The following is a 13,314-nucleotide window of genomic DNA, read 5'->3' on the forward strand; positions in this document are numbered from 1 at the left end:
GGCAACTTCAAGCTATCTTTGAATTAATTCAAATTTAAAAAATTTTAAATAATGAGTATAATTAATTTTTGAAATGTTAACTGATAATAATAAAAATCTCCTTAAAAATGTATATTACATATTACGCTTTTATTTTGTTCGTTACTTCGTACAGTGAATTTATAAATAGCGCAGACATACAATGAGTTTGGTATTTTGAATATGTTTGAAGGTATTTACAATATTATTAAAATTATAACGAAAATTAATTATTTAAAAAAAAAAAAATCAGTTACCACAAGTCATATCATTCTTACACTTCACAATACGATATTTTTTTTAAACACTGAAAATTTTAAATAGCGCTTTTCAATATGAAATCAAAAATGAAATTATTTTCCGATTTCTAATTATTTAGGCCTCACAAGAAAAAAAAGAGAAATAATCAATTTGAACTAATCTCGAACTAAAAAAGAAATTAATCCTAAGATTAGAAAAAAAATTTTCTACTTTAAATTGCATATTTTTAGTGCTATACAAATTTTCAAGTTACTTTATTAATGAGAAAAAGTGGATTAAAAAGTTGTCGCTGTAAATATTTGCAAGATTGTGTTTAAAATTAAATTTCTTCTTTAAAATTAATTACTTCTTTATACTGAAAAATATTATTTGTAATAATGAAGAAATTTATTCAAAACTTGAAAATGATTTGATTCTTAAATTAATATTTTTAATGTACAATTTTTCATTATTGTTATTAATCCAACTTTTTCTATTTGAAAGTTCCAAACTTCCAAATAATGAAAAGAAAACCTTGAGAATTGTTTTATTATCTAAGAGAACTTTGCGAAATCTTAGAAACAATGTTGAGAAATGAAAATTTTTTTTACAGCACTATAAAGACCAGTACTGTCCGATTGAGTAGAATATACGACTTTAAGTTAAATTTTTTCTAATTATCACCTTTTTTTATATCATTCAAGCAAAAATGTGTTTCGAAAAGTTTGGACAATTAATTAAGATAATCATTAATTAATAAACAATTTTAATTATTGAATTAATATGTAATTTAAATTGTTTAATTAAATTTAAATTCCATTAATTATGTAACATATTTTTATCCAAACATTCAAAACTCATTTCTTGAATTTTTATTTATTATATATATATATATTTGTTTGAAAACTGTGCTAGTCAACTATGTCAAAAATCACCCAAAATTTTGATTCCAAAACGGAAACAAATTTTTTAAATACTTGCGAAAAGCTATACGAGAAAATTTAAATAATTTTTCTCAGCTATCCAGTCAAGTCGAACTAGCTTTAAGTATTTTCAACCCATTGATGACAAATTACCAAAAAAACAACCAAAGTTTATAAAACTATAAAATTAAAAAAAGTTACTTCATTTACTACGTAATGATAAATTTAGTTTTTTTTTATATTTTTATAAATTTAGAGCAAAATATTTTAAATTTTATTTCCTCATTGAAAATAATTATTTTATATCACATCAATGAGTCGAATATTCTTAATTTTTAATAGAATACTTTTCATAGAATGTAAATCTTAATACTTTTGCCTAGAGTTTTGAAAAAACCCAGCAAAACGACTAATCTGGGCAATGAAACAATTATAGCGGAACTGAACCAAAAGTCAAATAAATTGTTTCAAGTGCAAAAAAAAAAAAAAATTATATTAAATTTCTTTCTGTTGTAGTTTTTTTTATCACAGATTTTACATGAATTCCTTTGTAAAAATTAATAACTTCACAATTCGAATGAAGTTTATAGAAAAACGTTGATTTTTCCTTACGTTTTTTTTTTATTTTATTTTATTTTATTTTTGTTTTCTTTTTTATTGAAATTGGTTCATTTCCTATCAATCGTCATTCATACTAATCATATCGCAGCACGAACAGACTTACGACGAATTATTCTTATTTATTTACAATCTAAATTTACTAATCCTCATTCTTTCCACCCATTCAATATCAGTCGACGAAATTCACAGTATAAATTTCTGTTCGCTACAACAAAAACAAATTCGAGTGATGCGAATTTGAAAAAATTTTACATTTCTTTTTAAATATTAACTTTTAACTTTTCTTATTTTTAATATTGAAGAAAATTATTGTTTTTTTCAAATTAATTAATCTAATAATTCGCATTAATGAATTGATTTGCATCGACAAACAGACAAATAGTCTAAACTTTCTCGAGAAAAGAGGGAAATAATTAGCGCGACCTTAAACGATTTTCTCATTTAATTGTAGAAATCGATATTTTCCAGAAAAAAAAAAAGATCGAACACATTTATCTACATAATTATAGTCACTAAATAAGTCCACGGGGAAAAAAAAGAAGATGCGTTCTAGCCAAGTTAATATTGCTTTTAAAATTATCACAATGCTAGAAACAAATTCAAATAAGTGTCCAAAAGTTAATTAAAGATTTTTTTTTTTAAAGAGCCCAAAGACATTTGTCCAGCAAAAAAATTTAACGATTACTCTTTTATCTTTATTTTTTTTCAGAACTTTTCGAATTTTCTTTTTTTTCTCTATTACGTTGAAACAATATATATATAGAATAATAAATCATAAATTGCAAAAAATACTCATGAAATGAATAATTCTCGTTTCAAAAGAATTATCTATTAATAACGATTAAAAACGAGACAGTCTTACCGGACAGGAACGAACATAAATTACGTCGTCTTGTTATTCTTTGACATGTTGTGCGAGGCCCAATTGAGCGAAGTTTTCCACGAATTGCAAAGAGCTTCGTCAAATTTACTTCTAAAATGCAATTGTGCCTCACTTTCCGACATCTCGAGAACCTTAAAAAGATTTAGAGATTAAAAAAAAAAAAATTCAGTGAATTTAAATTTAGAAAATAATTTATTACTTACGAGAGTATCTCTCAAATAATTGAGATCTTTTTCCGATGAGAGTTCTGGTAGGCCAGTGGAGATCATCATTGCAAAAAGGGAAAGTATCAAACCACCATGACGTCTTAAAACGAGAAATGCTTGCTCGCAATAATTTTGAAAACGTTGAAATTCAACGGCTTGTCCACCTTTTTTTGTTTGTCCTTTATTAATCACATGAACAAAATCATTCGTTAATACGAAAGGAACACGTTCACGTCGAAATCCAAATTTCTCTTTAAAATGTCCAAGAATATGACCAAAGTCCACGTGAAATAATTGTCCCGTTTTTTTCACCATAATATTGTCCGAATGTCGATCAGCAATACCAAGGACATAAGTCGCGACACAATAGCCCGCACAGCTCAATGTAAATTCTTCAATTGCTTTATTTAATTCCGTCTCGGATTGATTGTGATCCTTCAACCATGCTAAAAGCGATCCTCTCCTATTGATATTTAATAACAAATATAAAGAAAATTAATTAATTAAATTAAATTAAAATAAAATAATTAATAATTGATAGTTAAACTCACTTAAAGGCGGCAGTAGCTGAAAAAATGCCTTTAACTTTTTGTATATTAGCAATTGTTTCCGCATTATGAACAACTTCAATTAAACCCATTCGATTTTCAGTTGAAATACAACCATAAGGATTCATACGTAAATCTAATCCTTCTCTCTTCCATAATTTATCCATAATTCGAAGCATTTGCAATGTCAACATATCTTGTCGTAAATCATCGCCGTATTTTAAAATCAAATAAATATCATCGCCAAAAGGATCGATATTTTCAAAAACGAGCCAAAGTGGTCGTCTCTTACTGTCCATTACTCGGCACTTTTCGATTCTGAAAATTCAATCATTTTTATTCTCTATAAAACAATTTTGTTTCTATATTAAAGAAAAAATTTTAAATAACGATTAAAAGAATAAAAAGAAAAATTGTTACTTGATTCGATTCCATTTGAAGACAGGATCCAATGGATTGAGAACATTCAATAGTGTATCTTGACAATGGGGCTCTTGAATAAAATCTTGAAAAGCTTGTAAAACGGCCTTACGATCCTTTCCTCGCAATTTCATTTGTTCCATACTTGTTTTTAATTTATCTAGACATTCCATTTGTTTGAATAGTGCTCGCATATGTTGTTGACTTCCACGGCAATAAGCTTCCAAAATTAAACCAAATCTAACCGAAACAGCGCCAACTTGCATCTCCGATCTTTAAAAGCAAAATTATATTATTAAAAAAATGTTTCTTACAAAATTAAATAAACTAAATCTTCTTTCATTAATTTGTTATGAATGATAAAATAAATACCGTAGATGCCAAAACAAATAATGTCCAATTCTTTGATTATTAAGTGCCCTCCTGAGTAGAAATTCCGTCAATTCGCATGACAAATAATTTTCATGTTTCAATGCTTGAACAAGTTGAAGTAGAAATAAACTGAGATCCTCGTCGCTAACATCATGTAAACATCGTACGGCAAAACTTCGAACATTTTGATCAGCGTAAGCGTAATCCAATAATTCGAGAGCTCGTTCCACGGGTAATTTTGGCCATTGTTGAATTAATGCCGTGGCTTCTGCAACCTCCCTAATTAACAAATATAAAGAATACATTAATAAAATTATTTTTGCCCTTTAATAATTTGAAATGATTATTAAATTATTGTACCTGTGATCGTTCCATTCGACACAGTGAAGAAGTTTTGCCAATAGTGATGGTATTTGACGAAGACAATGACGTCTTAAACACCACATAGTCTTCCTCTCCTGTTCATGAAGCTCATGTAAAGGATCTCTGTCAACTAACGTTCTCATATGCTCCAACTGTTGCTGAGTATTAGCATCAGTTTCTTGACTCGGTTCCTCTTCTATCGATTCATTTGAAGATTCTTGCAATTTCGCTGCATACTCCACCATTTTATCGGGCGATGGATACAAAACGGATTTATCTTTTCCATAACTAAAGTAAAGGAAATATTTTTTTTCAATTTCTTTCAATAAAGTATAATAATAAGTAAATAACAAGGAAAACTAAAAATATAATTTGTAAACGAATTTTAAGACCTACTTGGGAAAGGTTAACATTAAAGCGGCAGCACGATCAATATGAGGATTTGACACAACAGTTCCAAGTGGATGAAGCAAATCTTCATTCTGCATATCCTCAGCATAAGTCCATGTATAAAGTGTCATTGCGCCAGTTTTCAACTGACTTTTAAAGTCATAAATTGTTGTATTTGTCCAGCATAGAGGATTGATAAAATACTCTTGCTTTGAGTCTTTCATTAGTCTTCGGCTTTTCAGTCCTTTTGCAGTCTTGCTGATTTCATAAAGTACAAAACAAAGCCTCGCCATTCGAGGTATGTCACGTACTTTAATATCAAATTTGAGCGTTTCCTCCCATTCGCAACTCCCATCTAAATTGACAACAGTTTCTTTGGTTTTTCGACTCTCGCACAACGATTTACCACCGTGAAAGAGACCCGCTTGTAGGCCAATCTGATAATTAAATTATAAAAAATTAAATTCAAATTATTTTTTAAAAATTATTATTCAATTTAATAATCTCTCACCTCAACTGTTCGATGTGCTGCGTCACAATTAAGTCTACATATGCCATTGACGGTAAATGAAAATTGATCCTCAATTTTCCAAACTGATATGAGTTTGCCTTTTCTACGCAATGTCAATGTCGATGAAGATGGTCTTGTACGCTTAAGAGTATCTACCTCGGGATTATCAAATGCATTTTCATTAGCAAGAATCACTTTTTCCCTATTGAGAACCAAAAGAGTTGGCGTCATATCCCTTGACAATGATTCTTGAATATAAATAAATTGCAGCACAGGATATTCGCCAATTAAATATTCCTCTTGTCCACAAACTTTGAGAATAAAGTCACCAGGTCTCTCTCCTCGGGACATCAATGTGTTTGCTCGTTTATTTAAAATTTGCACAAGCAATTGATGTGGCGTTGTCGAATGTGTTATTTGAAACGAAAATGACGTCTAAAAAATAAAAACAACATTCTAAATAAACTAGCAAAATTAAACGCGCGCCAAATTGAGTATTTAATTGTTTGTTATAAAGAAATTAAAGATTAATATTATGAATAATAATTTAATTTATTAGAATATTATTACATATTAAATGATAATAATGAAAATTATATGTTTACAGGCCTCGAATTATACGACATTTTCCGACTTCTTTCAAAAATACGACTTTTATCGACTTATTTTAATAAAATGCGACATTTTTTTTTTTACATTTGAAAAAAAATGTAAATAAAATACATTTTTTTAGTATAAAAGGTAGATCTTCTTCAGATCTTCTTCAATTCAATTATTTAACAAATTTTGAACTAAAATGATTCTTCACTAAATTAATTATTTTTAATAATTTTAATGAAATACATCACAAATTCAATTATATCAAAATTATTTTTCAATTAAATTTTTTATGAAATTTAACAATTGTTTATAATTTAAAAAAAATATATCACAATAAAATTGTATTATTTTTTAAAAATTTCAATTCAAAATAAACTAAAATTCAATTATTACCCGAAATTTTAATTCAAAATCAATTAAAAATCCAATAATTATCCAAAATTTTCAATTTAAAATTTAATTATTTACCAAGTTTTCAATTTAAAATAAAATAAAATTCAATTATTTTCTAAAATTTCTATTCAAAATTAATTATCCAAATTTTCAATCAAAAATGAACTTAAATTAAATTATTATCCAATATTTCAATTAAAATTCAATTATTTCCCAAAATTTTCAATTCAAAATCAACTAAAATTCAATTATTTTCCAAATTTAAAATCAAATAAAATTTCATTATTCTCAAAAAATTGAATTAAAAATTAATTGAATTTTCAATAATTTGAATTTAAAAGCATCTAAAATTTAATTATTTCTAAAATTTTCCATCGAAAATTTTTTTTTTTTTGAAATTTAATAATTTCATTTATTACTCTAAGGAAATTCAATTATTTTTAACTATTTTAATAATATTCTTTGAAAATTTAACTATCTGAAACCATTTTTCAATTAAAAATGATTTTCAAATTTATTGTATTTTGTCCGCATTTTCTAATAAATTTTTAGTGAAATCATCTAAAATTTTAATTAAAAATCACTTAAAGTTTCAATTAATTTCAAAAATCTCAATTTTAAATCTTTGAAAATTCAATTAAATTTGAAAAATGTTTTCCAAAAATTGTTTGATAAATTATTTTTAGTTCTGTAAAATTTAATAATTGTTTGAAAATTAACAATATCTTTTGAAATTTAATTATTTCAAATAATTTCAACTTTAACCCTTCGAAAAGGATTATTATTAAAAAAAAAATTTTTCATTTAAAAATCTGTAAAATATTTTTGTTAAAATAAAAAACAAATCCACTTTTTTGGAATATAAATCGAATAAAACGACTTTTTTGTGTCTTTAAGTTGATTCGAGGCCTGTGTTTTTATAATTAATATTTAATAGGTATTCGTTGGCCCCTGGTACCTTAAAAATTAATTTTTAAAAATAAATTTTTTTCAAATTACTATCTTGTACGAAATTTCCTGGCGCATCTTTTTTGTCATCATAAATTTTTTGTATTTGTATACAATTTTTGAATCAATATACAACTTTAAAAAAAATTTCGTTGGTAAACGTTGTGTACTTCAGCTTCGTGAATTGAATTTTCGAATTTGGAATTTTAAAGAAACTTATTCCGAAATTTGGAAACAGAATTATACAACTTTGGCAAAAATGAGAAAAAGAATTGAAAAGAATTGTCAAAATTTGACACGTCATAAGATTACTATTCAAAAAAAACTCGTGAAATCATCAGAAAAGGCCAACTTCAAGTTAGGACAGAAGGACAGACCAAGCATTTAATTATTACATAATTTTATAAATATAATTATTTAAATATTATAAATTAAATATTGTAAATTAAATTATATTATATAATTATAAAATTATAATAATTAAATATTAATAAAATTTTAATAAAATATTTTCCATCGATTTTTATTGATAATTAATAATTTTTATTATTATTAAAACTAATTATTTTGAACGTGTTTAAATTTTAAATAATTCTGTTTTACCGACGAAGCAAACAACGTTTGGCTTCGTGTTTCAATCTACAGTCACCGCGTTGGTCTTGGTCATTCACCGTAAAACCGTTAAATCATAAACGAGTCCTTTTAAACAGCAAAACAAATTCTTATTAATTGGAAAAAAAAAGAAAACAATTTGCAACAATAGAATAATTTATAAATCGCACAAAAATGGGTGACAAATCATTTACAAATAATACTAGTTCTGATTCATTATTAAATGAATCATTGGAAGAAGCCTCAAATCTTAGAAATCAAGTGGTTAAATTAACAAGCAGCAATGAAGAATATCAACAAACAATTCATGTTTTACGTCGTGAATTGGAATCAACTAAAGCAATGAATCAAGAAATAAAATATCTCTATGAAGAAGCATCTGCTCAACGAACAGATTCACTTAATACTGAAATTCAAAAATTAACAAATAAGTAAGTAAATTTAAAATAGTGTTTTGATTTTTGATAGTGAAAATATTATTCTCAATTTTTTGTTTTTATTAATAAAATAAACATTAATTTGTAATTTATAAAAAACATTAAAGATTCAACGAAGAGAGGAAATATTTTCAATCTCGAATAAAAGAAATTGAAGATGATTTACATTCTAAAGTGGATGAAATTCAAATTTTGAAATCAGAAAATGTGGATTTGAAAAAACAAGAAAAACTTGTATTACCAACAATAGAAGAAGAAACAATTTATGAGGAAACAACAGAACATAATGATAGTAAAGTAAAAGAATTAATGAATATTTTAGAAGACAGGGATAATAATTTTATTGAATTAGAAACAATTAATAGTAGTCTTCAAAATCAAGTCTCCAATTTACAGACAATAATAGAGGTAATATAATAATTAACGTCATGTTATTGTTATGATTTCCTTAAACTACTTTCTTAAGTTCTTCACAAAAATAATTTATACTTTTCCAGGATTTCCGAACACGTTTGCATGAAAAGGAAGAAATTATCGAAAATACTCAAGAAGAACTTGCAAATTGTCGTATAGAATTAAATTCACTCAAACAGGCTCCTCTTAATGATCATCAAAAAGGTATAAACAAAATTTTTCCATTATTTAAAAAATGAAAGATCTCAATAATCAATTTTCATTGTTTTTTTTTTTTTAAATAGGAAATTCATTGTTTGCCGAAGTGGAGGATCGTCGACAGAATATGATGGAAAAAATGAAATCAATGCGTGTCAGTCATATTCAAATGCAAAGATCTTTTCAAGCAAAAGAAAACGAAATAAAAAGTTTAAAAATGGAAAAAGCGAAATTAATTCGTGAATATGAAGAATCTTGTCTCGAAACCGCAGATCAGGAAGAAGCTCTTGTCGACGCTTATAGAAAAAGAATCCGAGATTTAGAAAATGCATTAAAAGAAGAACAAAAGAAGACCAAAGAATTTCAAAAGGAGCAAGAAATGAGTTCCAATATGAAGTAATATGAAAATTTTGAAAAATATATTCATTTTTTTTTTTTTTGTTATATATTAAATTTTATCTTATTTTTCAGTTATCTGCAAACTCTACTTAAATCGAAAAAAAAAGAAATCGAAGAATTACAAACACAAATTGAAAACAATTCAATTCGCACTTTACTTAAAGAGGAATTTTCCTATAAAATTAAAAATCGATTGCGTTATTGGAAATACTCGGCATTGTCCTTAGAGGTATTTAATTAATTTTTATTTTTTTAATTTTCGAAAACCTAATTTTCCTCTTTTTTTTCTAGGCTAATCTCTCAGAGATAAAGAATCGATGTCAAGAAAATCTAAATCATTCAACGAGCGGAATTCAAGAAATATTAAAAACTAAAAAGAACCAAAAAAGTTTAAAAGTGGATGATGAATTTGAAGATGAACCAGAATCAAGTTTACAGAGAGAATTAATCGACGAGACAAATTTCACATTAGAGAATTTAATACAATCAATACAATCAATTAATAATCTAACAGAAATGTCTCTTACAGATGCCACAAATGATTCATGTATTGATTTAGATTCAACCGTTATTCTCAATTCTAATAAGGAAAAATCGAATACAATTTCTAAAACATTAAATTTCACTAAAGATATGTCAATAACACAACCAATTGATCGTGATGATATACAAAGTATGAGTAAAATATCTAAAACATTAAATTACACAGAGGATATGTCAATAACACAACCAATTGATACATCAAATTTAAAAATCGAAATCAACGATGATATAGAAGATTTTCAACCAGTTTCCACAAGTTCTTCTTTAGATAATATTCAACAAAAAATGAATCATATTTCATTGGCAAATAAAGAATCAAATAAGGAAAATATTCAGAATATTGTTGGAAATTCGACAATTTTAAAATCAGCATTATCAAAATCAATGAAATATTCAAAAGAACCAAAGGAAAAAAAAGTTTTACAATTTTCAGATGATACTCGTGAACCGCAATCGAGTTATGTACGTCAATTAAAAGCAAAGCAAATGAATTATCCGATTGTTTACATTTCCAGTGATTCACATAAGTAATTTTAGAATTTTCATGAATAATTAATATATGTTGTACAAAACTGTTAAGATATTTATAATTAATCTTAAGATTTTAGAAACTAAATTTTCACTTATTTCACTTGATATTTTAATATTATGTACGTTAATAAAAAAAAAAAATACTTTTTTAATTTTCTAATTTATTATCTTACCTCGGTATTTTCGAATTTCGTCAGTAACACAATATTGCCATCGGGAAGTCTTGATTCAATGTGTTTCGGTAAAATTGGACTATTCGCTAGCCTCAATGGATATTGATGTTGTACTTTTTCAATCCATGATTTCTTTTGTCGGCCAAGTGCAATTTCATCACCGAGGACCCTCATTTTCCATCTAAAGTCATTCACCTCAGAATTCTTCAAGGCTGCAAATTCATGCAATCCTTTTCCAATGAGAAGACCAATTTGTGAATCTAAATTTCTATCTCCTTTCACTTCCTCACGTTCAATTACTTTTAACACTGAACAAAATGGCTTTATATCACACAGTCGTCTCGATTCATCTCGTAATTCTTCTGCCTCGGCATTTGCATTAATACACGAGAAGACGTATGACGGTGCATCTCTTAATGTTCCATGTAGAGGATATTTGCTTGCTTCGTCCCATAAGTCCTACAAACATTTATTTCAAATTAATTAAAACAATAAATAATTACATTCGAGTCTAAAAAATTACCATTAAAAATTTTAGCAACTGCTTCCATTTAATTTTAAAAAATGAAATTTAAAAATACAAATAAATTTGACATCAATTTCTCTTACGTCAAACGCAATATTAAAAAAAAATATTAATAATTTATGGCAATGTGCTTTAAAGTTATAATTCAACGACACGTGTAATAAAATCGTATTTTCACGAAACAATAATATTTCTTTTTTTTCTTTTTAATCTCACGTAATGATAAAGATGATAAAGAAAATAATTTTTTTTTGTTCCAAAAGTTCGCCAAGAAATTTTCATTTAATTTACTTTTATGTAATCTAATTCTTTTATAAAAAGTAAATTTTTAATATTATCTGAAAAAATTTCATTCATAAAAATAGCTTCAGTTTATTATTATCCAACTATGTTTTTCAAATTATCGAACAAAAAAAAAAACCTCTTACTTAATACAATTTTGTTACATAACAACCACCTTTAAATAAACAAACAGAAAACTATTTTTAAAATAGAATTAGTTAAGAAAAAACGTGTTTGTTTACTCTTTTAACCTGCACGTCATTTAAAAATAATAATAATTAAGTGATCAAAACAAAAAAAAAAAAAAAGATAAATATTATGAAAAATATAAAACAAAATAACATTTTTACAAAATTGTAAGAACTCGATTTTTATCGGGTTAAAAGGAAAAACTATAAAAAAAAATAAGTGTCTCTAAAATTATTGTCATTAACCAATTTAAAAAAGAAAAACTTACGAAACAAAGATAAATATTTATAAATAAAGGTAGACATACGTAATTTTTTACGCAATAACAACGTCACTGTTTCCTTGTGATTGGGAACTTTTAAATACAGAAAACATTATTTATTTATCACGAGTTTTTCCATTATTATGACATGAATATTTTTTAAATCATTAAACTAAAATTATCTTCATTTTATTAAGAAATGCATTTTTTTAAATAAACCAAAATTAATATAAAAATGTAAATATTGCGTATATAAAAATATTTTTTTTTTTTAACAAAAATTAAATATAAAAAAATATATAGTAAAATTTTATTAGAAATTGTATATATATAAAAAAATTAAACTGAAATGTTTACCTCTTTGATTTCGGCAAGTGTTGTGTTCCGATTTGTTTCCAATGGTATGAGAACTCCATTTGGCATAAGACATGTGAGTTCAACAACTTCTGTTGGGGTCTTTGTCCAAAAATTATAAGTATATGCACTTGGTGTATGAACCATGATGAGGGCCTTGTTATTCTTTTTTTTTCCACGAAGAATTAAAATCCAATTACCAATCCACGTTGAACAAATAACATTTATGACTCACAAACCGTTGGTAAACAATTCTAGGAATGGGTGTTCCATTTTTCCAACCTCAATTCAACTCTTGCTCTTGTTTTCTCGCATTAATATATAATCATGACTTGTGTCCATTATGTAAGTCCTATAAAAAAATGTGCACAATGCAAGTGTCAAAAAAGTATTTTTTTACATTTTTTCCCCCCTTATGCCGAGCACGTTTCATTAAATTTCATCAACAATAAATTTGAAAAAATTGTATCATTCACGACACAATAAATTGCCACGTTCTCACGTATTGTAAACTTCACTTGAAGAATAATTTCTTCACAATAGTAATTTGATATTCAATGAAAAATAATTATCACTTGTAAGCAAAAACAACACGAGGCGGCCATTACATATTTACATTATTTGACCATTTTAAAGAGAGGAGTAGTTAAACATGATCCAACTAACAAGGTTCCACCAAGCGCAGGTAAAAAAATCTCATCCAATGAAATCTCGGTAATAATGACGTTCATCTTAAAATGTTGCGCGGTTGAATTCAAAGTAAAGAAATAAAAAAAGTTACTGCTAACTAACCGTTACAAATAATTTTGTTATAAAAAATCGAAATTAATTGTGTATATTTTACTAATAGAATATAGTACAAAATTAGTTTCCCACTTTATCTTTAATCTCGCCATTATTTAAATTTATCGGAATAAATTGTTCTTATATATTTTAATAATAATATTATAATAATTTA

The 13,314-nt window shown here is 25.9% G+C and overlaps 2 protein-coding genes across 2 annotated transcripts; one reads left to right on the top strand and one right to left on the bottom strand.

The window, feature by feature from the left end:
• Positions 1-108: 108 nt before the first annotated feature.
• LOC127279254 (phosphatidylinositol 4,5-bisphosphate 3-kinase catalytic subunit delta isoform) lies at positions 109-13,033 on the bottom strand. Its single transcript, XM_051301494.1, has 10 exons — positions 12,360-13,033; positions 10,744-11,202; positions 5,496-5,930; positions 4,991-5,421; positions 4,592-4,882; positions 4,232-4,510; positions 3,860-4,132; positions 3,443-3,757; positions 2,889-3,354; positions 109-2,816 (listed from the first exon to the last, which is right to left on the bottom strand). Exons 1-10 carry the CDS (start codon positions 12,501-12,503, stop codon positions 2,685-2,687), a joined length of 3,225 nt encoding a protein of 1,074 aa, XP_051157451.1. The 5' UTR covers positions 12,504-13,033; the 3' UTR covers positions 109-2,684.
• Positions 8,096-10,722, top strand: LOC127279255 (protein Spindly). The gene is made up of 6 exons (XM_051301495.1): positions 8,096-8,479; positions 8,593-8,893; positions 8,983-9,103; positions 9,184-9,493; positions 9,569-9,725; positions 9,788-10,722. Exons 1-6 carry the CDS (start codon positions 8,223-8,225, stop codon positions 10,568-10,570), a joined length of 1,929 nt encoding a protein of 642 aa, XP_051157452.1. The 5' UTR covers positions 8,096-8,222; the 3' UTR covers positions 10,571-10,722.
• Positions 13,034-13,314: the final 281 nt, after the last annotated feature.

This window comes from Leptopilina boulardi, unplaced genomic scaffold (assembly GCF_019393585.1).
Source record: "Leptopilina boulardi isolate dan_hultmark-lab unplaced genomic scaffold, ZJU_Lbou_2.1 LbouV2_214, whole genome shotgun sequence".
Taxonomy (NCBI): domain Eukaryota; kingdom Metazoa; phylum Arthropoda; class Insecta; order Hymenoptera; family Figitidae; genus Leptopilina; species Leptopilina boulardi.

What these genes read in the sequence shown, in the direction of transcription:
- LOC127279255 (XM_051301495.1), top strand. Translation starts at nt 8,223, where the DNA reads ATGGGTGACAAATCATTTACAAATAATACTAGTTCTGATTCATTATTA. An exon ending in ATTTACAGACAATAATAGAG is followed by an intron (nt 8,894 to 8,982) that starts GTAATATAATAA and finishes ATACTTTTCCAG; the next exon opens with GATTTCCGAACACGTTTGCA. An exon ending in TCTTAATGATCATCAAAAAG is followed by an intron (nt 9,104 to 9,183) that starts GTATAAACAAAA and finishes TTTTTTAAATAG; the next exon opens with GAAATTCATTGTTTGCCGAA.
- LOC127279254 (XM_051301494.1), bottom strand. Translation starts at nt 12,503, where the DNA reads ATGGTTCATACACCAAGTGCATATACTTATAATTTTTGGACAAAGACC. An exon ending in GTCGAATGGAACGATCACAG is followed by an intron (nt 4,511 to 4,591) that starts GTACAATAATTT and finishes TTTGTTAATTAG; the next exon opens with GGAGGTTGCAGAAGCCACGG. An exon ending in TTCAAATGGAATCGAATCAA is followed by an intron (nt 3,758 to 3,859) that starts GTAACAATTTTT and finishes TTGAATTTTCAG; the next exon opens with AATCGAAAAGTGCCGAGTAA.